This window comes from Mytilus edulis, chromosome 1 (genome assembly GCF_963676685.1).
Source record: "Mytilus edulis chromosome 1, xbMytEdul2.2, whole genome shotgun sequence".
In the NCBI taxonomy this organism is placed as follows: Eukaryota; Metazoa; Mollusca; class Bivalvia; order Mytilida; family Mytilidae; genus Mytilus; species Mytilus edulis.
In genome coordinates this window covers 70,745,823-70,768,546 of record NC_092344.1, presented here as the reverse complement: position 1 = coordinate 70,768,546, position 22,724 = coordinate 70,745,823, and the positions used below count along the sequence as shown (strand labels likewise).

The window sequence follows — 22,724 nt, the reverse complement described above, 5'->3', positions numbered from 1 at the left end:
TGGGATATATTTTAAGGGTTAAATGGGACAGTCTAGGAATAGAGGGCCAACATGGGGCCAAAAAAGCATTTTTGTAGTTTCAAGACAATAAATTGGAGTTATCTTTCTTTGTCCAGAATGGTTGTTGAATCACCTAAAACCAATGCTTTATGAAATCTTTTTGGGAAATTGGAGTTATCTTTCTTTGTCCAGAATAATAGTTGAATCAACTTAAATCAATGCTATATACAATATACAATGCAATATTCACTGGGGGTCTCATTGGGGGTTTCCAATCCCAGATCCCCCTTACTGTTTTGTCAGATTCCCATATCCCGCTTACACTATGTACTTAAGCAATTCTCATTTTTTGTCATTTCCTGGGTCCCGCAAGACCTCATTTCCTTTTTTCATGACACATTAATTTGACTTTCACGTGTCACGCTTACAAAAAAATCGGCAATCCTGCGTCACGCTTAGACCCCAATGAGACCCACTTCACTTTACCATTCAGTGATTACAAGAACTTTGATTACCATTTAGGGTTATACCCCTTTACAAGTAGAAAAATTGAAGATTTTTTCCGTTTCTGCTCTCGTTAATGAAATGTGTATATAATACTTATTACCTGTAAACTCAGTTAAAGTTAAATTTTTGGCAGCTTCACTAATACAGTTCTTGAGTTATGTCCCTTTATAATGTTATATTCTAGCGGGAGCATCATGTGTCTCCCTTTGGACACATTCCCCATTTATTTTATTAGAAGTTACTATTGATTAATATCAATTTGAACCATGACTGTATGAAATTTTATATTTTAATACTTTATGATGTATTTAAATGAGTAGTTATTGTTGTAAACTTCATTTGAAATTTGAATTGAGATCATTTGTGGAATAAGGGAAGGGGGGAGGTGAAAAAAAATTGGATGGGGGGGGGGGGGGGTCAATTTTTCTCATTTTAGATTTCAGAAAGTAAAAAGAAAATTTCTTCAAATATTTTTTTTTTGAGAGGATTAATATTCAACCGCATAGTGAATTGCTCAAAAGCAAAAAAAAATTTTAAGAACATTAGGCCACATTCATTCTGTGTCACAAACCCATGCTGTGTCAACTATTTAATTACAATCCAAATTCAGAGCTGTGTCCAACTTGAATATTGTGTCCATACTAGCCCCAACCAGTCAGAGTTCAACCTCTGCAGTTGTATAAAGCTGCGCCCTGCTGAGCATCTGGTTTTCTATGACGTTTTTTATACGAAACTGTTTATAGCACCCTTAATTGTGCAGGAAACTGCTGACGACGTGATACCAATATACGACCGCAAAATGAAATGTATAACTAACTACAATTCAATTATAACCATGCAGAATGTTATCAAATTATTAAGATTTAATAAAATAATTTTGAAACAATGGATTTTTACAGTGTTAAATGGTGTTAAGATAGGACATGTGGCATTATTCGTCAGCTTACTTTGATATTATGTAGATCTTGCACTGTTACTGTTTTCAGATCTATAGAACAAACTGTTTGACCATGGGACATAATACTCATAGGTGGTACACTTCTTACTTTTACATTCCCTGAAATAAAAATCATTAATTAAACACCTTGTGACAGATCTTATACATAGTGGAATACACAAATACAATAGGTACATATTGTGGCAGCACACTGTAAATTCAGAAATTATTGCATGCAATTATTATTGTGATTTTAGTACTTTAGATTAAAATGCTATTTTTATTTTGGCAATATTGAGAAAAAAACCTGTTTAATTCATATAAAAAATTATTGAAATTATAACCATGTGTAACGGGAGTGGAAGTTTCCACTGGCTTCGTTTTCCCGTTGTCTACCCAAGTTCTGGGATATTGGACAAAGTACGTAAAACTACGTAAATATAAACAAGATGTTTATGTTAAAGACATATAAATGGTTGAACATAAGTTTACATAAATAAATATACGGTGGTGGCTAGTCTACTTGTATTATAAATAAAGGTTCCATATTCCCAAGCCAAAGTATGAGCGTCTGCTTATTTCAAATCCTTAGTGTAGACTGCCCCGAACCCGGTGAGTGACGTCATACTTATAGTTCCTATGGACAACAAGCCCGGCCGGGCACGTGCCAGAACAGGAAGTCCCGACAAGGATAATTTCATGGCCGGTCTCGGAAGAAAGAGTTACGGAACTATAAGTCATACTAAAGTTAACCAATTTCCCCAGATAAATAGAATAAACAAGTAAACAAAGTGACCACCATTACACATGTCTCATTTTTTCGCAATAATAGAAACATCGCAATAATTTCTGATTAACTGTATATTGAATAAATTATATGAAATAAGATAATAACTAAAGAAAAATAATTTGTGGTGGTAAACATCATCAATCATACAAAATAAACATAGATGAAGGTTTCTACAATACAAGTCCACATCATCTCTCCAAATAAGCCTTGTTATAATAAATATGTCAATAATGATGAGGTTTTTTTTACGACCTTAACTACCTATCCATGAGGGTCTTGCTAGCAAATATGAAAATGTGTTCCATGGACACAATACCAACATGACAGATCACTGAGCATGTAAACAATGTAGTCCAAGCAGGGTCGGGGATCCTAATAAATATGAAAATGTGTACCTAGGAAACCATGCACTGCCCAGATGCTAAGTAAACTGCAAAATCTGGGTAAAATCCCTAATTTGGCATATATTTAAAAAGTAAACATCATAATGAGAAGCAGTATTGTTAAATTATATTGGCTGCTGAGTTTCTCTCACTATACATCCATCCACAAACAAATCTTTATACTTTGTAGTCAAAATATATATCAGCACTTCACTATTTGCTATAAATACAATGTAATGGTTCAACTTACTTGATATACATTTCTTTGAGCATTTTTTCATGGACTCCATTGAAACCTTGTACATTGATTTAAACTCATTCCATATATCTAATCTACAAATACAAGAGTTTGCATTCTAATTTTCTAAATATATTTCACATTTACTTAATACAGACCTTATAATAAGTTTTTAGGTAGTTACTTCATATATAAAATCTTAAACTTAGTGTATTCACCAAACTCTGTCCAGGAGGGTTATAAAAACTAGGAAACTAATTATAACTAAATTTAATACTAGTCTAATGGTATCATTTACTATTACAAGGTTTAGTGTGTATGGATGTCTTATGCTAATACATGATAGTTCTGGTCAACAACTGATGGGCACTGAATTTTAAAATGCCAAGAAAGATATCTCAAGGTCTTTAAACTCTTTCCTCATTGGACATCAAATAAATCTAAGGCAGATATTCTAAGAATATCCTTTTCATATTGGATACAAATTTTATTTTAAGTCTGATGCAGACATTATGTAGTCAAAGGCTTTCAACAGAGGTTCTACACAGGCCTCAATATGGAGTCAAGAGGGTGGCATCAAAAGGCGTCATAATGGAGGAAAGGGTTAAATTAAAGGTGCAATTATATCAATGGTAGTTGTATTTGTTTGAGGATATACATTTTTTTATCTTACATACAGTTTTTACCTGTAGAATTTACCTTGCGTCATATTCTTCATCGTTATATGCAGCTATGTACAGTGTTGCCTTGGCTGGAAACATTAATCCTTCCTACAAAATGAATATGAATAATATATAATTCTCCAATTCTTATCTGTGAGTATGTACTTTGCTACTCTTGTTTGACATTTAATCATTATACATTGTACCATTTTTTTTTTTAAATTTATTGAAAAAGATATTCTCAATATTTTATAAAATGTTTATCAATAACTCAATCATAACAGAAATGTTCTATATTTAATTACAAATTACAGACATAATAAGAGAGTTGTAAACCAATCTAAAAAAATTAAATCTCCACACTCTCTAATTTTTTTAAGCTTGGTCACATTAATGCTTGGCCAATGCGACCAAACAATTCCTCATACCTTTTTTTTTCTTTTTTTCTTTTACACTATAAATTATCCATGCTTACTGCAGCAATCTGAGTTCATCATGATCAATAGACAAATAGTCCCAGTTCTATCATGAATTAATTGTTAGTTGCTTAACGTCCAGTGGCAATTATTTCATGCATGTTCATGATGTGCTCTAACAAGTAGATGTACATACCTTTTTCAACCATTTATCTCTAGTATCAATAACTGATTGCAACATAGACTCATACAACAAACAGTAACCCTGCAATATACATATATAAAATAAATATATCGTCGCTGGGCTTCTGAAATGTCGTATATGACTTTTTTGGCTAAAAATACTTTTTGACACCAATGGTCTGGGCGGGAGGAAAGCTTTGGTATTACAAAATAGCATACAGTTAGACCAATCAAAATGTGTGAAATAAGACATATTACAAAATTTGCCAATGTCAGTTGTTTGTAAAGTTTGCTTCCAAAATGTTGTATGAAAACTTGAAAATCGTTGTAGAATGGCTTTGGGAAAAAAATAATTGTACATTTCTTTATTTCTGTGAAAATAATTTAAGGTCTTTGATAATCCAGAAATGTCAAAGTTTTATTTCACTGCTATTTACAAAAATGTTCAAGTTCACATACAACATTTTAAAAGCATGCATTTTGCCAAAATTTTCAAAGCCTGTTTGTGAAGTATTTTTTTCTTGAAAAATTTGTAATTTACAACATTTTAGAAGACCTGCGACAATATATACATGATACATCCAATATTGATTTAGATATTCTTCTAAGGGTGTATGTGACAAAAATTAAGCAATATTTAAATCTTCTGATGTTTATAATTGAAAAGTTGCATTTCTTCATCATATAGTATTACGTGTTTATTAAATTGTAATAGGTAAAATTAAAGAGAGAAATGCTTTTTCGCCACACAAATTCATAAATTAAATTTCTGGTCTTTTCAATTAACATACATTCCAAAGTGTAAGAATACCTGTAAATGACAAATTGACCAATGTGAATCCTAGACAACAGTGACGTTCCCACAATGCAACATCATTTTTGAAATATACTTTATTATTTTTTCGTTTTCAGTTACAATGATACATGTCAGAAAATTATTTCCCATCAGTGGAAACCTGAAAACCATAAAATTTACAATGGCCTTAAAGCTTATATCAGTAAATTAGTGAATTGGCCTTTTTTCAATTTTTGACACTATTACTACTCACCATCCATTCACTGACAATAGCATCTAACTTTTCTGGATAGGCCACATCCTGATAAAAGAAAATTGTTAATACAATGAAGGATCAAAGCAAATAAATCAAGAAGTTGCATGCATTATTTTACTTAGCATATCCTCACACATAATCCCAAGCAATGGAAAAACAAAAAGTTGTTATCAAACAGATCTGAAAAGCTGATGACAAAATATGAAGTAATTCTGTTTAGTACCTTATGAGAAAACTGGGTCCAAATTATTTTTAAATCTATTCAACAAATTGAAAAATTGACAGTATCGACCAATAGTCAAATTTCGAGGTATTAATCCTTCATCAGAAAATTCGTCAATTGTGTGCATTTTATAAAGTCAGATATAGGGGATCGCCTGTTTCCCTGCACTATTAAAGTTCATCAAGTGCCTTTGTGCTCATCATTATGCAGAATAAACTAGAAATAACATTGGTACTGAATCACAATTCCCCAATGACAGCAGTGCTGATTATCAATTATAAGAATTTAATTTGTATAATTGGTGCAATATAGCATCATATTTTTTCAACCACTCACCCAACATGGGAAAGAAGGGACAATGTATCTAACCTCTTAATGCCCAAGCAATGTTTACTAAAACCAAAATTTTTGACGAAAATGCCATGAACTCATTAGATGTCTATTAGATGTCTGAGAGATCAGAAAAATGACCACATAATTATTAAATAGAATCTTTTATTTTTAGAAATAATAACATTTATAAATAAGTCAACATGGTCAAAATCTTCAATTGATCAGGCCCTTTACATATATTATACAAGTTATTATTGCCTATAAAGATGATTTTTACCCAATTTTTTATTTTTTGGCAAAAACTATAAAAGATGGATACAGAAGTATTTGCCCATAAATGAACATTTTTAACCACTTCTTGCATTTTTATAGTATTACAACTAAGAAGATAGAGAGAAACTCTTAGATGCATACATGATCAGCCAAATAAGATCTTAAAATGAATCAAAATAGTTGCAATTGACATGAATGATTCCCTTTTGAGTCTTATATTGTAAATTCAAATCTATAATAAATAGAAATACTTTGTATGATCATGTAGGCAAGGAATATGCTGGTTATAACCTCCATTGAAACAAATACATATGCCACAAACTAAATCCTAACTATATTTACCTGTATATATTATGAAAACCAGTTTTTATTCAAAAGTGGTTATGTTCTATTTAGGGTTGTTAAATATTTGCGATGGTGTTTTGCCATGGCTTTGTTTGGACTTGTTTATTTGCTTTTTGGCCTTGAATGTTTTTTATATACGGTAGATCAGCCCGTTGGTTTTCCGGTTTAAATGGTTTTACACTAGTAATTTTGGGGCCCTTTATAGCTTGTTGTTTGGTGTGAGCCCACATCTTCCTATATCTATATACAGTCAACTCTCTTTATCTCGAAGTCAGCCGGACCAGAGAAATATTTCGAGATACACATAGTTCGACTCAAACGAAAACCGGAAGTTTGACAGAACAAGGGAAACAACTCTTGCTTAGCTTGGTAAAGCTAAAATAAATCCGGTTGAATATGGGAAGGGGATCGATATTCTGGTATCAGATCGATGTATTTGTATGTTATGGTCCTTCTTTATTAAAATAACATTATTTTTACTTATTCAATTGTTTCAGTTACATTTTTTTCCAATGGCTTTTATCCGAGACAGTAGTTTCCAATAGATAGTTTCGATATTCAGGTCGTTTATAGTTGACAAAATTGTTTATTCTCGGATACAAGAGGTTTTAGAAAATTTAGATTTCTCTTTATTTTGTTTCATCTCACTCTCTCTTTTCAAAAGAAAATACAACAAGATTGAAGACACTGATTGAGTAGTTTTTAGGTGATCATCAACAGAAGTCATAATCCTTACTTTATACACACCCAAGCTCATTAGTGTAAATCACAATTAATTGTTGTGTAAACATTTTAAATACTTTTTCGTGAACATTTAAAGCGTATCACTATAAATATTCTATAAAAGATATTCTTAGGTAAACACTCGTTTAAATAGCATGTCATTAAATCAATACAGTGGTCAGTGACTGGAAATTTAATTACACGTGTATTGTCAGATTAACTCGTCAATTTTTTTTAAATCCAAAGGTCATGTTTTGACATATGTCAGTGGCGGATCCAGGGGGGGGTTCCGGGGTTGCGCACCCCCCCCCTTTATTTTTGCCGATCAATGCATTTGTATCGGGACATATGTTTTGCACCCCCCCTTTGCCCTGGGTACCCTGGGTTAGCACCCCCCCTTTCGAAAATTCCTGCATCCGTATGTGTATTAGTTCGAGATAAAATAATGATCTTTGAATGCTTTTGTTAACCTTGGGATCGTAAGTTTAATTCGACTCAACCGAAATTTCGACTCATCAGGAGTCGAATTACATACATTTAAATGGAACAAAGTTCGGGACCACGTGAAAACTTCGACTCATCCGAAATTTCGAGTCAACCGAGTTCGAGACAACGAGAGTTAACTGTATATGCACTTTACTTTCCATTCATTTTTATTAAGAACAAATTTATCAAAAGGAAACAATTAAAAATACAATTTAAACTACTTGTTTATCAATACAAATTATGTCTAACATGTGTAACAAGCTCTTAAGTTTCAGCATCAATATTAAAGCATTATTTCCTATAAAAAACCAGCTTGCCAAAAAAAAAAAAAATTCTAAAAACCAGATCAAATAGAAAGCAAATATGAAATTTAATAATGGCACTTTAATACTCGTCTATGAAATGAGGGTTAGATTTATGCAATTTGTTCAATTTACACGGAAAACAACTAACATTGATTTTTTCTTCATTTATTTGATTCATTTCACCTAAACAAATATTATTTTCAAATTTTCCATATTTGTTTAAACCTTCAAACGGGACTAAGTAGAATAATATTAATTAATCAATTCCAAGTCCCGTCAAAATGATTTTTTGATAATTTTGAACAAAATAGGATTATTTATCCGAAAGAAACTCAAAAATATTCCTAAATCCATACATAATCATTGGAGAATAATTGGTGTACTGCTAATGTGGTCGTTGACATAAATTATACTAAATAAATAATCAATGGAAATGGACGTAATTATCTTCTGATAAATTTGTCATCTTTGTGATAACATGTATAGACATTAGTCGGAAAATATTGTTCAGGTTTTATAATACCTTAATTACATATATCACTTCGATTATCGTAACTAATTATTATCTATTCAGATATTATTTCTTAAACATGCTAAATACATTTTAGATTTATATTATTAACATGGAATAAACTCTAAAAGGAAGTATCAACCTCGAGAAAGGGAGTATCAACCTTTGATAGATCAAGGCTACAGCAGTCAGATGCTGCATGATATGAAAGATGAACAAGGCATTATCAAATGTATAATATCTTTTCAAAGTAAAGAATCTTTTATAAGTCTTTTAAAAAAAAACTTGGGCATGTAAACAAGTTTGTTTATAGCTTTCTAATGTGTCATTTTTTTCTGTCTCGACAAATGAGTTATTAATCATGGTAGGAACAAGGCAAGTACTGGTACACCATTGAAGAAGCGGAGTTGAGTGTGGTTATTCCCTAATATGGGCAAAGGCTTCTCTATAGCTATTTCTCTTGCTTCTGTGGTTAAGTATGTTTGTTCCCCTTGATAGGGAGAAGTTGAGACTGGTTATTCACTTAAACATGGAGAATGTGTTTGCTGTAAGAAGGGACTATAACCACCAGTTTTAAATCTCTTGGATTATTCTGTATAAATTTAGTTTTTGTAAATATGGTGTTTCCTACTTGTAGCTTTTACATCTAGTCTTCATGGTCTACATTAAAAATAATCTGAGAATTTCAGATTTATTATTCCATTTTTGTAGAGGTGGTGTCCGGTTATAGAAGTACTACTAAGCTGTATTGAGAACCTACCTCTGCCTTTTTGTTGATTACTGTTATTCTATTAGATAACTTATTTTCTTCTACTATTGATTCTGTTTGTTCTGCCATGCTGCTGGCTTCTATTGCAAAAACTGCAAAAAATATATATGGAATTTTATCCTGAGCGTTAGCGCAGGCCATGTGTAAATTTACAACAAATCTATGCCTTCCATGAATTATTTCGATTCGAATAGGAAAAATAAGTTCATTCTAAATACTGAAGCGAGGATGGGTATGCCGTGTGTGTAGCTGCTTTTTTACTCCTGGTTAGATAAAGCTGAAATATTCTCATAAATCTTTAGCTTGCATTGATTAATAACCGCTAGAAAAAATATGTTTAATTTTCAACCCAATATTTGTAATTTTTAATTTACATGTTTTCTCATAACTTCAAGCTACTGTCAAAACCAAAATTAACATTTCGTAACGAAGGAGCTGCCATGTTGACTCGCTGAAATCAATTAATATGCGAATAATGCAATAGAATAGAAAATAAAACAAAACCTACCTCAGAATTTCATTTTAATACAATATTATATGAACTTCTTTGGTTACAAAAAAATATATATATTGTTTTTATACTGCAACTTAATTATATTAGTATATTGCTAGCTTTTAAAATCGTAACATAAATTTCAAGATAATTTTCATCCCTTAATGAACCCCTGATTTTGGAGAAAGTGTTCCATGATGAAATTGACATTGAACAAAATATAGCTGTGTTAAAATTGAGAATGGAAACTATATTTAGGATAAACACAACTAGTTATAGTATATTAATTACTTTTATTATGCATCTGAATAAGAATAAAATTTCTTTTGTCTTTTGTTTTATTACAATTTCTAATACAATAAAATCGGCAATGCGTTTGCAAATAGGTTCAAATAAATGTGGATTTACGTGGGATGAATATTGATACATCCATTATTATGTATATTTCTGAGTCTGAGCTAAGTATAGATATATCGAGAATTTTCACAAGGTGTTGTTTACAAAGCGAAAGAAGCATGTCATATTAGAATATTCCGTTAACTATTTTTTCTGCTTTAACATGTTTAACATACAGTCAAACCTGTATATAAAGGTTACCATTGGGTCCAAGGAAACTAACCTTACGAATGAGGTGACCTTTGAATTGATGTTCACAATGCATAGTTATTATTTAAAACTGGGAAATGAAGGTGACCTGCTTAGACAAGTTTTTTGCTTAAAGGGAATGACCTTTATAGTAGGACCTGTATTTTACTCTAGTTTTCTGCATTTATCGGTACTGTTGAAGTGTCTGCTTCTGTACACTGAAACATGCATGGTGTGAACACTACCTACATGATTTAAAACATAGTGTTTAAGTGTTTCTTTTCAATCTTAAGTTATACATATATTGTGTAGTCATTTTTTTATCTATGTACAAAGATCAAATATTTCTTTAAAAAAATATACTAATAGACAGCATAAACTTGTTCTTTTGCATATACTGTAAGCAGATAAACAAAGTACTCAAGATCAGACATACATTTAACATAGTCATCTGCACATCTGCAACCAAATATGAGACAAATCCTCCAAAAGACATTTCTCAGTGATGAGAAATATTACAAAAAGACCAGGACAGAAGTTTATCATTATTACTTTCCTCAACCATAATATGAGGTACAATAAATGCAATACCCATTTCTTAAGTTAAGTAATCAAGTGCATCATTCACTTTGGTTTTCAATTTGTATTTGTTTGAAAGTATTGGTTTTTATAGAGCAACTAAATGGAATAGTGTACAATTTTACAAGTCTTCAACAAACCTTTTTTAGCACCAGCTTGTACACAAAACACACTGAGAATACCTGTCCCTGCACCGATATCTGCCACAGTCTTTCCTCGTATCTTCTCATAATTCTTCAGTATAGCATATCTATAAAGTAACTAAAAGATGAGTGGATATAATGAAATGATTCTGCAGGATAAGCATGGAAATTTAAGCTATGTTATGATTATGGAAATTAGCTCTAACGTTTATCAAATTAGAAACTTGCCTAACCATGCTCAGTCATTATGTAAATTATTTTCATATAAAAAAGGGGGATTGCAAAAAATACATCATGGAATGGTAACTACTAATTTGAACATTTATAAATATATACATCCCATTTTTCCTTTTGAGAATATATTTACCTTCTGGAACTTTGAAAAAATAATGGTTATTACACAAATTAAAGTATACATATTAAGCTTAAAATAGTTAGCCAAAGATTATAATTCAGAAAATCGTGCTTATGCCAAAACCCCATTCTTATTTAATTAATCAAACTCAAATTACGCTAAGTAGATTTACAAAAGCAATTAAAATAAGACAAGATCATGATAATACAGCAAATTAAGCACACGGCAGACATTACTGGATTGATTGTAGTAATAAATCTTAACCTTCAATGAATTATTAACAAGACTTCTTGTGTGATCTCTACAAACCTGTAGGCATTTGTTCGAACAGCGTCACTTAACATCTCTTCATGTATTGATATATCAGCATAACTTCTGAAATTATTAAGGTAAACATTGGAGTACAGATGGGAACTTGTAATGAATAATTAATAAAAGGAAATTTAATGAGCTGTGATTGTCAAGGACAAAATATCAGGTAAAAATAGGAATATGGAAGCGACTTAGTGACCTGAAACAAATAATGTAGAATACTAGTACAATGTATTTCATAATTTTTTTGTGGCTTATTAAAATGAACCATCGCATAGGTTCCCATTATGCTATATATTTGTCCATCACTCTTCTCACACAACAAGATATTTTGGATACTAAATATCATTGTCACCCTAAATGTTGGACCAAAAATAAAATACAGATTATTTGATGTTGTCTACTACCCACCTAAAAAGCAGTCTACCCATAAGCAACATCAAGCGAGAAATGTTTGAAAGATGGTCTTGTGATCTAAAAAGTTGTTTGTTGAACCAATAACTTTGATAGGTCTACATAAATGGTACAACATATTTAAGTATATTGAAGGCTTTATATTGAGCCATGTTCTGATTTTAAAATTTTTTTTTTTAGATTGCTGTCTCAGAGATGTGTATCCTTATCTCTTTTTAATCTTTAGTTGCAGGAGTTACTTTGAAAATGTGCACTTTATTTACCATTGATCATGCATTTTAGAATCATATCTTAAACAATAAAACCATAATAATTTATTATTTAGTAGTACTATTAAGATACATGTAATACAACATCAATATGTTATTGATTTTCGGAAACTGCAATAAATAATTATTTTCCTTTTAACACGAAATACAAACCCGAAATTCAAACCTGTAAAAATGAATCTTTTTGAAGTTAGTACACCAATTAACCCAAAAATACAACTACCAATTACCAATTAAAGATGCATTAACTTTTGCACCATGGGACCATGTTTTCACTTTTAATTTCTAACATTTCAATTACAAGAACAGAGTATGACATCTTTCTGGTAATGTGGATTTATTGAAATGCAGCATTATATCATAATTACAACAAATTCAATTATGAATGTTAATACACTAAGCAATTTATAAAATATCTTTGCTTCCAAAAAATTTAATTCTATTGGGGGAAACCAGGAAATTGAAAATTTATTTAATTTCAAAATTTTAATTTAAAATCGATCTAGTTCCTGAAACTTTAAATAATGCATTATATATTTTTTTTATTTTTAGAAAAACTATTACTTTGAAATTTTCTTAACGAAAGTATTATTCTTCTTTTTTATATATATAAAAAAATAATTCCGGCTTTGAAGCTTATTATTGTTCAGGAACCTGAAATAGTTATCAAGATACATTAGAAAAGTTTTTTTCCCATACATATCTTACATTTAAATGAGGGTAGTAATATAATGGGCTATTTTTGTACATCAAATGTGTGCATTTTCATTTCAAGTATTGATGCTGAAAGGCTATTTCAATACCTTTTAGCTAGTGTACATACAAAATGTTCTACTTAAAACTATCACTTTTTTATTTTAAATTCCAAATTGCACTTATTCCCCTTTACAAACCTTATCTATATTTCATGCTTTCCTTGTAAGATTCAAACCCTAAAAATCAAAATGATTTTTACATCTGAATGTGTCTAAAAGGTCTACCCCTCTGTCTTAACTAGAGACTCAAAAGAGCCTGTGTTGCTTATGCATCTGAATCTATGTGCATCTTCATCAAGGGCCACGACTCAGGAACATTTTAGATTGGAATTTAATCAATGACGCAAATTTGTTTTATGTTGATATTGTATTGCTTAGAGTTTTTTTTCTGTATACAGTTTATCTCTAGCTATGAATATTATTGCCCTCCCAGTCATAATTAGCAGAGCCTGTTTTGTTGAACATTTTTGTAAAACATGTATTTTACCCCTATGTTCTAGTTTTGGTCAAGTCGGTTATGGTCAATCATAAGACACATTTACCTAAATAGGTATCCAATGATAGTTATGGCTAAATTTGATTCTAAATTAAATGTCCAAGCAGTTTCAGAGGAGACAATTTTTGTAAAAGTGACTTTGGACGACAGTTGACTGAATCATTCTACCCAAATTTCCCATTCAGGTGTGAACTACACAATTTTGATCGATTGATTGATAGTTAGTGTTTTAATGCCACTTTTAAGTGCCATCTCTTGACTAATTCATGGTGGCCAGTTTTTATTGGTGGAGAAAACCATGTTAATCATCGTTTTTACCTGTATAAGAATGATTTTTTTGTGGATCAAATCAGTCAGTCACATGATTTACCTTTGTTTCACTCTCAATGTTGACATTCTTTTCCTTTAAATAATTGAACATGTACAATGCGGTATCCATCTCTAGCTAAGGGGTTAAATTGAAATTTACATGAATACGGATTCAATGAGGTCGAATTATTCACTTGCAAGGGAATAATTCATCATCAATGTTTCTTAGCTAATATGTTGACAAAATTGAACCATTATAACTGACTGTTAAAAGCAAATTATTATTCCACTATTTCACTTTCATTCACCATCAGTTAACGATTGTACAAAACAAAAAAAAATCATATTTCATATTTTTTTTATGTATACCTCATAGCTGTAGTGCCCCTTGAAATATGTAGGGTATGTTTACATAGTTATAAAGTATTTCCCAATCTCTTTAAAACAAATTTTATGATTTTCATGCAAACTTTCACTAAACATTTTCAGATTCTGAGAGATCTTATAAACATGATAAAAATGACTCACAAAAGACACATCAAAGAATGTTTCTGTAATGTCACAATCATAATTACAAAGAGTATGATAAGAATTTGATTACCCTTTAGATGTAATCACTTCCTTCTAAAATTCATCCATGAAATACACATTATCTCTGGATCTTCTTTGAAAACAGTTCTTACTTAATTTTTTTTACATTTTTACTATCAAGTCTAATCAGGCCTAATTTTGATTGAAAGCATTCATGACATTAAAACACAGAAATTATGTTAGCATCAAACAATTGTTTTTGTACAGAATTATTATACACTTAATGGATTATTATATTTTTGTTAAGTTAATTAGGAACTTATTTGCTACTATGGAACACATGATGTTAACCCCTGGCTTTTGATGGGGTTCATTTTCCTCGATCTTAAGATTTGAATTTTATTAATGTTTTTTTCCCCCCCTTTTCATGCTTTTGTTTTTTCATCTTTTGAACCAGAAGATTGCATTGAATAGAAAAGAAATTTAGACTTATAAAAAGCCAAATTTGTAAACACCTCTGAAAGTTGGTTCAGTGGTTGTAGTTTGTGTTGATGTGGTTCATCAGCATGATAAGTGTTTCTTGTTTTTTATATAGATTAGACTGTTGGTTTTCCTGTTTGAATGTTTTTTTACCTTTATAGCTTGCTGTTCGGTATGAGCCATTAGGCTTTGTGTTGAAGACTCTACTTTGACCTATAATGGTTTACTTTTACGAATTGTGATTTGGATAGAGAGTTATCTTATTGGTACTTATTATACTATATAGATTTATATCTATCCACTCACTCTACACAATCATTAGTTTTAACATTAAAACTCTGACCAAGTTAGGCTGAAAATTAATACTTCCTCATAGCAAAAATGACTCTCCACTTTTCAATGGTTTTACTGCCAATCAGATCAAAATTGACTATATTTTTTTATCCAAGTTAACAATACTGCTTTCATGAGCAAACACCCTAATCTTATAGTAAGCTATAAAAACCATTGATTGGAAAAATACAAAACAATACAAAATAAACAAGAATGTGTCCGCAGTACACAGATGCCCCATCCGCACTATCATTTTCTATGTTCAATGGACCATGAAAATGGGCAAAAATCTCTAATTTGGCATTAAAATTAGAAAGATCATATCATAAGGAACATGTATACTAAGTTTCAAGTTGATTGGACTTCAAATTCATCAAAAACTACCTCGACCAAAAACTTTAACGTGAAGCAGGACAGACGGACTGTATGACGGACCATAGATGTAATGGTGTATTACATCTATGGATGGACAAACAGGCAGACAGACCAGAAAACAGAATGCCCATAAAAGTCTAAATTGTCTGATAAGACAGACAGACAAACACAAATTGATATCAATACATTTTTGTAGCTCACAAAGCCCTATGGACTAAGTGAGCTAAAATTAAAAAAAAAAAATAACGTTAAATTTAAATGCACAAATGCAGCTTACTGTCTGCCCTTATGAACATGTTAATTGACCATTTTTAAGACCTTATTTTCTAATACTAAATTTAACATTTAAATGGAATTAAAATGCAGCTAATCTTCTTAAACACCTACTTGAAATATTCTTCATCTTGACTGTTATTCTCTTTATTGGTCTCAAATCCATCCTCTTCTTTGATCATAGCCACATGTAAACGAGGTCTAAAACAATTAATCAAGTACACTAACAACTCCATTTGAAAGTCAACAAAAAGTCCAAGCTTAAATTTTAGATTCTAAATAGATCTATATGTTCCAATACTGGCTGCATGTAGTATATTATGTAGTATATCTGAATTCTATATATATATATGCTTTGGAGCACAAGATTAATGCTTAAACTGCATGATAAAAAAACATTGTAATTATATAATTGTAATTACAATGTTCCATTAACAGATACAGTAATTATCTATCTAAATCTATAATTCTCTGTTTGAACATCTCAATTTTCACCTTGTTTCGCCATGCTCGTCGACACGTTAATATTAAAGTAAATCACATCCAATCCATTAATATATATTAAAGGTCCATAAAATTTCAAACAAATCTTTTACACCTTCTTCCAAACTATATATTTTCTGCTAGGAAATATATACAAATTACTAAAATAATTGGTAATTGATAGCAATGTTAAAACACTGTCTTTAGAGATGAAAGAAGACAATATAAATATTTGTTTTAGAGTGATTAGTATCACATGTTACGCAGTTTCACCTTATCTGTAAATTCAAACATCAATTTGTACTTGTACAATGTAATGTCAGGTGTTCTGGGAATTTGTCTATCTGTTTAAATAACTCAGGTTTAACCTGATTCTGATAATTATGCAAGAATCAGAATAGTTTTTGCTCCCTTCTTCATGTTCTTCATGATATAGATAACTAAAACAATTTAAAAATGAAATATGTATTTTTGACATGAAATGATATTATAATCTCAAAAATACAATTTGAAATGTTTAAATATTAAAAAAAAAAATGTTTTGATATAAACATTTTCAATTTTTCCAACTTTTTTAGGAAATAATGTCTCTGTGACATAATCATACATTATAAAAAAGTCAACAAAGTTATGATTATGACCCATTTTTTTCGATTTTCAATCATATAAATTTAAAGAGATAGAAATAAAGGGGGAATAAAAATCCCTTCCCTTTGATCCAACACTGCAACAATATAAGTTATTTGTAATTAACTGAGAGTAACATATACGTGCCATAAAACAAATTGTCAATTTCAAATTCCTCTTTCAGGTGGTTCTGGAATGAAGCTTGAATGCGATTAATAACACTAAAATATTTTTCCTTTTTGCCTTACACTTCAGTTGCAAAATGGCCCTCTCTTCTATATTGTAAGTCATACTAAAATATCGAAGCAGACCTGTATCTGTATCTGTTGTTACTAATATTGTAAACTTTATTTCAAGTTCACACAAATGGTTCAATACTTGAAAAATTTGAACTTTGACATTTTATAAATGTTTGAAGTAGTCAATTAATCAAAGAGTTGTCTCATTGGCACTCACACCACATCTGCCTTTATCTATCTAATTAATCAAAGGACTTTTCATATAAATTAGGAAAATAATACAGGTAGTGGTTTTCAACACATCTTTTGAATTACTTAATGAGAATATTATTAAGTACACTGTTTGATAAATTAAGTAAAAAAGACTCTAAGAAATGGAATAAGATTGCATCATATTACTATACTATACATGAATGATGTTGTCATATAATCTCAAAACCCTCATATAAAATTAAGAGTGGAATGGGGAATTGGTCAAAATGACAGCACACTGACCAAAGAGCAGAAAACTGCCCAAGGCCACCGATGAGTTTTCAACACAACAAGAAAATCTCATACATGGACGCTCCGGGGTTCAGCTGGGGCCACACTGAAAAATATTTTGGTTTGTCCAAACCCTACCCAAAGGTTGAAACCGTGGGTAGGTAGGGAAGCAGGTAGGCATTTTTTCAACAAAGAGTCAAATGATTTTAGTCTTCATGCTTATCTGATTAAAAAAAACTTTTTCACATCAGGCCAATAAAAGATTGAAGAGATAGGCAGCTATTTTTCGAGTAGGTAGGGTTAGGGCAAACAAAAATAATCTTTTTTATGGCCCGACCCCTAAACAAAGGAAATTATGTATTTACATTCATTAAAATTGAGAATGGAAATGGGGAACGAGTCAAAGAGACAACAATATCATGCCATAATAATGTGTTTTCTGGCCAGCATGGTTTATTTTAATTCAATAGTAAAGACAGTTTCAAAATGACTGCCAGAAAAATAAGTCGTAAATTATAATCTTGCAGTTATTAGATGTAGTAACATGACATTTTTTTTGGGTAAATTGAATTGTGGCTATAAGAATTTAATTCAGCATGGACCGAAAAACCTGAAAAGTTGATTTTTATTAAAACGAAACATAACAAGAACAACCATTAGTTATAATTTATCTTTAACATTCTCAAATTGTTATCAACTTTAAAATAATAAAATCGGCTCCAATAGTTTTCAAACTTAATTTTACATTCTCATGATCAGTATTAAAAATATTGGTTGTTTTTGTGAAAAAAAGGCACAGTTATCTCAATTAACATTAATCTCATGTGCCATATGACTTATATATCTTATGAAATTATTAATATAACTTGGCAAAAAGCTTAGATATTTAATAGGTTATATACAATGTAGGTACTGGTTAATTTGATCTAATTGAAAACATATGCACCATGTGCAATGGTAAAAATATCTAACACTTAATGCCAAACCAGCTAAATAATATTTATAACTTTTGTTTAATTCTCTCTTTAATTGAATTAAATTTATTGCAGAAAAAAAATCATGTGATAGGCTCAGGTGATAGGCATGCATTAAATACATTAAACTATGTCTGTGAATTTTATTTGGCAGCTTCCAGTTCTCACAAATTTTGATAATTATGCAAGAATTGGAATAGTTTTTCTCCCTTCTTCATGTTCTTTATGATATCTATAACAACATATATTTAAAAATCAAATAAAAGTTTTTGACATGAAAAATATTATAATATGAATTGTGCAATTTAAAATGTCTAAATACATTGAAATTTATACTCATTTATAAGAATGTTTATTTATGACACGTAATTGTTTTTGATTTTTTTCCACCTTTCTAGTGAATTTTGTCTGTGACATTAATATACATTTAAAAATAGTCAACAAAGTCATGATGCTGACAGAAAAACTTTTAGACTTTCAATCATATAAATTGGGGGAGAGAAAAAACTAGAGTCTCCAAGAAGCCTGTGTCGCTCACCTGATATTTTTATTTACAATTGATGCATGAAATAATGCAACCGTTATACTTTTGCTTAAGTTTCAGAGATATTTATAAGTCAAAAACTGCATTTTTCCCCTATGTTCTATTTTTTAGCCAGCATTTGCTCAACTTTAACAGGTCGGGACCACTACCTTATATAGAAATGCATAAATTAGCATACTTATGTTCTCGCACATGTAATTGTTTATTTACATGTGACGCAATTTATTTTTACCTAGGTTTTTGACCAATCCACTAAATGAGTCACAATGCATGATGGACTACTACGTGTTTACAATCAACCAAGAACACGTGTTATTTACTGAAATACAACACATTTTTTCGTGCAATGCGGGATTCACAATTTCGCTTAGTTTTTCATTTTGTGTATCCTCATTTATAGTTCGTGATATAAAGTATTACTTCCATGCTCAGATTAACGAAGAGTTGTTTCTATGCGAAGAAAAAAGGGTTTGAATTATCCGATATATAGCCATTAACATGTTTGATGATGGCACAGAGATTTCATGTATTTGTCCACCAGAGGCAACGAAACAACAGCGAAAAAACACAACTACCCATGAGACAAACTTACTGGTGTAAAGTAAGCCGTCGATAACAGCCGGTGCTGATATTCAAGAGTACAGCAATGTTCGTATAGATAATTAAAGGCAAATGTGGGATCCTTGAATTTTGTGTTCGTAAAAAAGGCGAAGAAATATTTACAAGTATTTTTGTTGGTCACATTTCAGTATATGGAACTTCCAAACTGTTCCCTTTTTTTGAAGGTAGCGAAGTCAGTAACTGTAGTTTCAGTTTGTTCGTTTTTTAACGGGCTCGGACATTTGCCAAACTGAATAAAATCATTTCAGCTGATTTCTTAAACCTGCAAAGTAAAACTTTGGTTGGCTTGCTTGCTTTGTTTGTATAGTTGTTTATACAAGCTTTGAAAATAAGATTGACATCTTTAAACAATATATATATATAGGAATAGTTTAACTTGTATATTTTATATTTTGTACAATATACAAACAAAGCAAGCAAGCTAACCAAAGTTTTGCTCCACATGCATTAGGAAATAAGCTGTAATGATTTTATCCATATGTATGTGCGACAAGGTGGAAAATTTGATATGTTTTGTGAAAATTGCAGCGTTGGATCTATAATAAAAAAGAAGATGTGGTATGATTGTCAATGAGACAGCTGTCCACAAGAGACCAAAATGATACAGCAATTAACATTTATAGATCACCGTACGGCCTTTAACAATGAGCAAAGCCCATATCGCATAGTCAGCTATAAAAGTCCCCGATATGACAATGTAAAACAATTCAAACGAGAAAACTAACGGCATTAATTATATAAAAAAATGAACAAAAAACAAATATGTAACACATAAACAAACGACAACCACTGAAATACAGGCTCCTATACAATATATTTTTTTGATGGGATAGATTTCTTGTCCTTTTAATATTTAATGGGGCCGTTTTTTTGTTTGTTTTTTTGTTTGTTTGGATTGTTTTACACAAGTAATTTTTGGGTCATTAATAGCTTACTTTTCAGCATTGGACCTATGACTGCTTACTTTACTAAATTATGTCTTTGTTGGAAAGATGTCTCATTTGGCACTCATACCTCATCTTCTTATTTCTATATACAAAGCACGTTTTAGAAGAAGAAAAAATAGGTAATATGGCACCCACTATGATCCAGAGACTTTTAATATTGGAGATATTTTACATATGTCAATAGGACAGCAGCCGAACGATAAAAAAAACCTCTGAGGTATATTTTGTGATAAAATTAGCAACAAACGGATATTATCGATGGATGAAACTATAAAAAATGTATTGAGCTGTATACCGTACCCGCTCAGTGGCGGATCCAGGGGGCGGGGGGTTCCGGGGGATGGACCCCCCTTTTTTTGGACGATCGGTGCTTTTGGATGGGGACATGTAGTTGGAACCCCCTCCCCTTTTGTCCAGGGTTAGGACCCCCTTTTTAAAATGGCTGGACCCGCCCCTGCCGCTTTCATAACACTTCTTTTTAGCATACTGAGTATTATGATGTTCTTACTATTAGTTCAGGTCCTGATAAAAAATATACACATTCAGTACAGAAAGAAGTGTTTCAATGAAAGTTTCGTGTTTTTCTAGGCAAAAATGATTTTGCAATGACATTATACAGGTTTAAAAGAGCTCAAATGATTTTCTTACTGGACAGCGGTCACTTCATTGGATATTTCACTGTGTCATGTCGTGAAATTAATGCAGGTTCAATTCATAGCAATGCACAAAACCGGTTCAACTACTTTTGCAAGGCGAAAGTCAAATCGTGAAGCCAATAAACAATATTTTTTTAATCTGAGCATGCAAATTGAAGATTACGTTACATATTTTACATTAAATATATTTGCAGAATAAAAACTTTGGTAATGAGAGTCCCAGACAATATATTAATTGACTGTTTTCCCACTAATTCCACGTGTTTTAAGTAGTAGTTTACTCGTAGTAGCCCACAATGCATTGTAGTTCATTTAGTCGATTGGTCAGTTTTTCAAGGCCATATTGGCCTTGTGTTTTGGAAATTACTATGCAAATATATTCTGACGTCAGAAAATCTAGAGTTCTCAACCTGTTTAACATGTGTGTAATCTTCTGTAAAGTCTTAGGGATCTTGGTTGAAAACTGTAGAAGTTGACAACTTGTATCCTCTTACATAAATTTTGTTGAAAAAGGAATAAGTTCCAAAGTCTGGAAAATTGAGAAAAAAACTCAATCAATTCCATTATATAAGACACACAACTTCAACAAACATATATGTGCAATCTTCCTGTAAATTTCAGGGATCCATATACCTGCCAGCATCAAACAAACAGACTGTAAGCCTTTGTCCAACCCTCCAAAATTAGCACCAACGTTTTTGCCAACAATTTAAGTAAAACCTATTTATCATTAAGCCAAACTAAAAAGGTCATGTGTTTATAGGACTTCCTTCTCAAATTTTTTTTGAAAGTTAGATAGAAATTCCTTTCATAATACCTTTAATAAATGTGAAGAATTGCGAGTTGAAGAAATAGGGTTGGTAGAGAAAAATAAAATTTAGCCGAAATTTTTCTTAAATTCTGAAAAATCCCAGCTGAAGCAAATTAACTAAGTAAAAATAACATGGCAACAAAAGACTGATTATCAAATACCACTACACATGTATGTCAGAAGAAGAAATCTTTCTTATCAAATAAAATTATAGTACAAATTACTTTTGAATATATAAATCTATAATAATCAGTGGCGGATCAAGAACTTTTCTTAAGGGGGGGGGGGGGGGCCCGCTGACTGACCTAAAGCGGGCCCACTCCAGTCTTCCGCCTATGATAATTTTCACATCTCACATGTTGAATTTCATTGTGGGCTGTGCAAACTGGACAAAGGGAGAGAACTATAATTAATTTTGTGTGAAAATATCATAATAATATCATACATGATTGTTGCATTTCAACCAAGGGTACTTGTTTCTATCCATGGGAAGGTCGACTA

General features: G+C 31.1%; 1 protein-coding gene across 1 annotated transcript in view; it reads right to left on the bottom strand.

The window, feature by feature from the left end:
* Positions 1–22,724, bottom strand: part of LOC139488427 (protein arginine N-methyltransferase 6-like) — a 33,824-nt gene that overhangs the window by 9,234 nt on the left and 1,866 nt on the right. The window contains exons 2-10 of the mRNA XM_071274001.1: positions 15,953–16,039; positions 11,601–11,666; positions 10,934–11,043; positions 9,128–9,228; positions 5,166–5,213; positions 4,130–4,198; positions 3,555–3,625; positions 2,868–2,950; positions 1,455–1,564 (exon numbers count right to left, since the gene is read on the bottom strand). Of these exons, the coding sequence (XP_071130102.1) occupies positions 1,455–1,564; positions 2,868–2,950; positions 3,555–3,625; positions 4,130–4,198; positions 5,166–5,213; positions 9,128–9,228; positions 10,934–11,043; positions 11,601–11,666; positions 15,953–16,039 (745 nt within the window). The remainder of the gene's footprint in view (positions 1–1,454; positions 1,565–2,867; positions 2,951–3,554; positions 3,626–4,129; positions 4,199–5,165; positions 5,214–9,127; positions 9,229–10,933; positions 11,044–11,600; positions 11,667–15,952; positions 16,040–22,724) is intronic.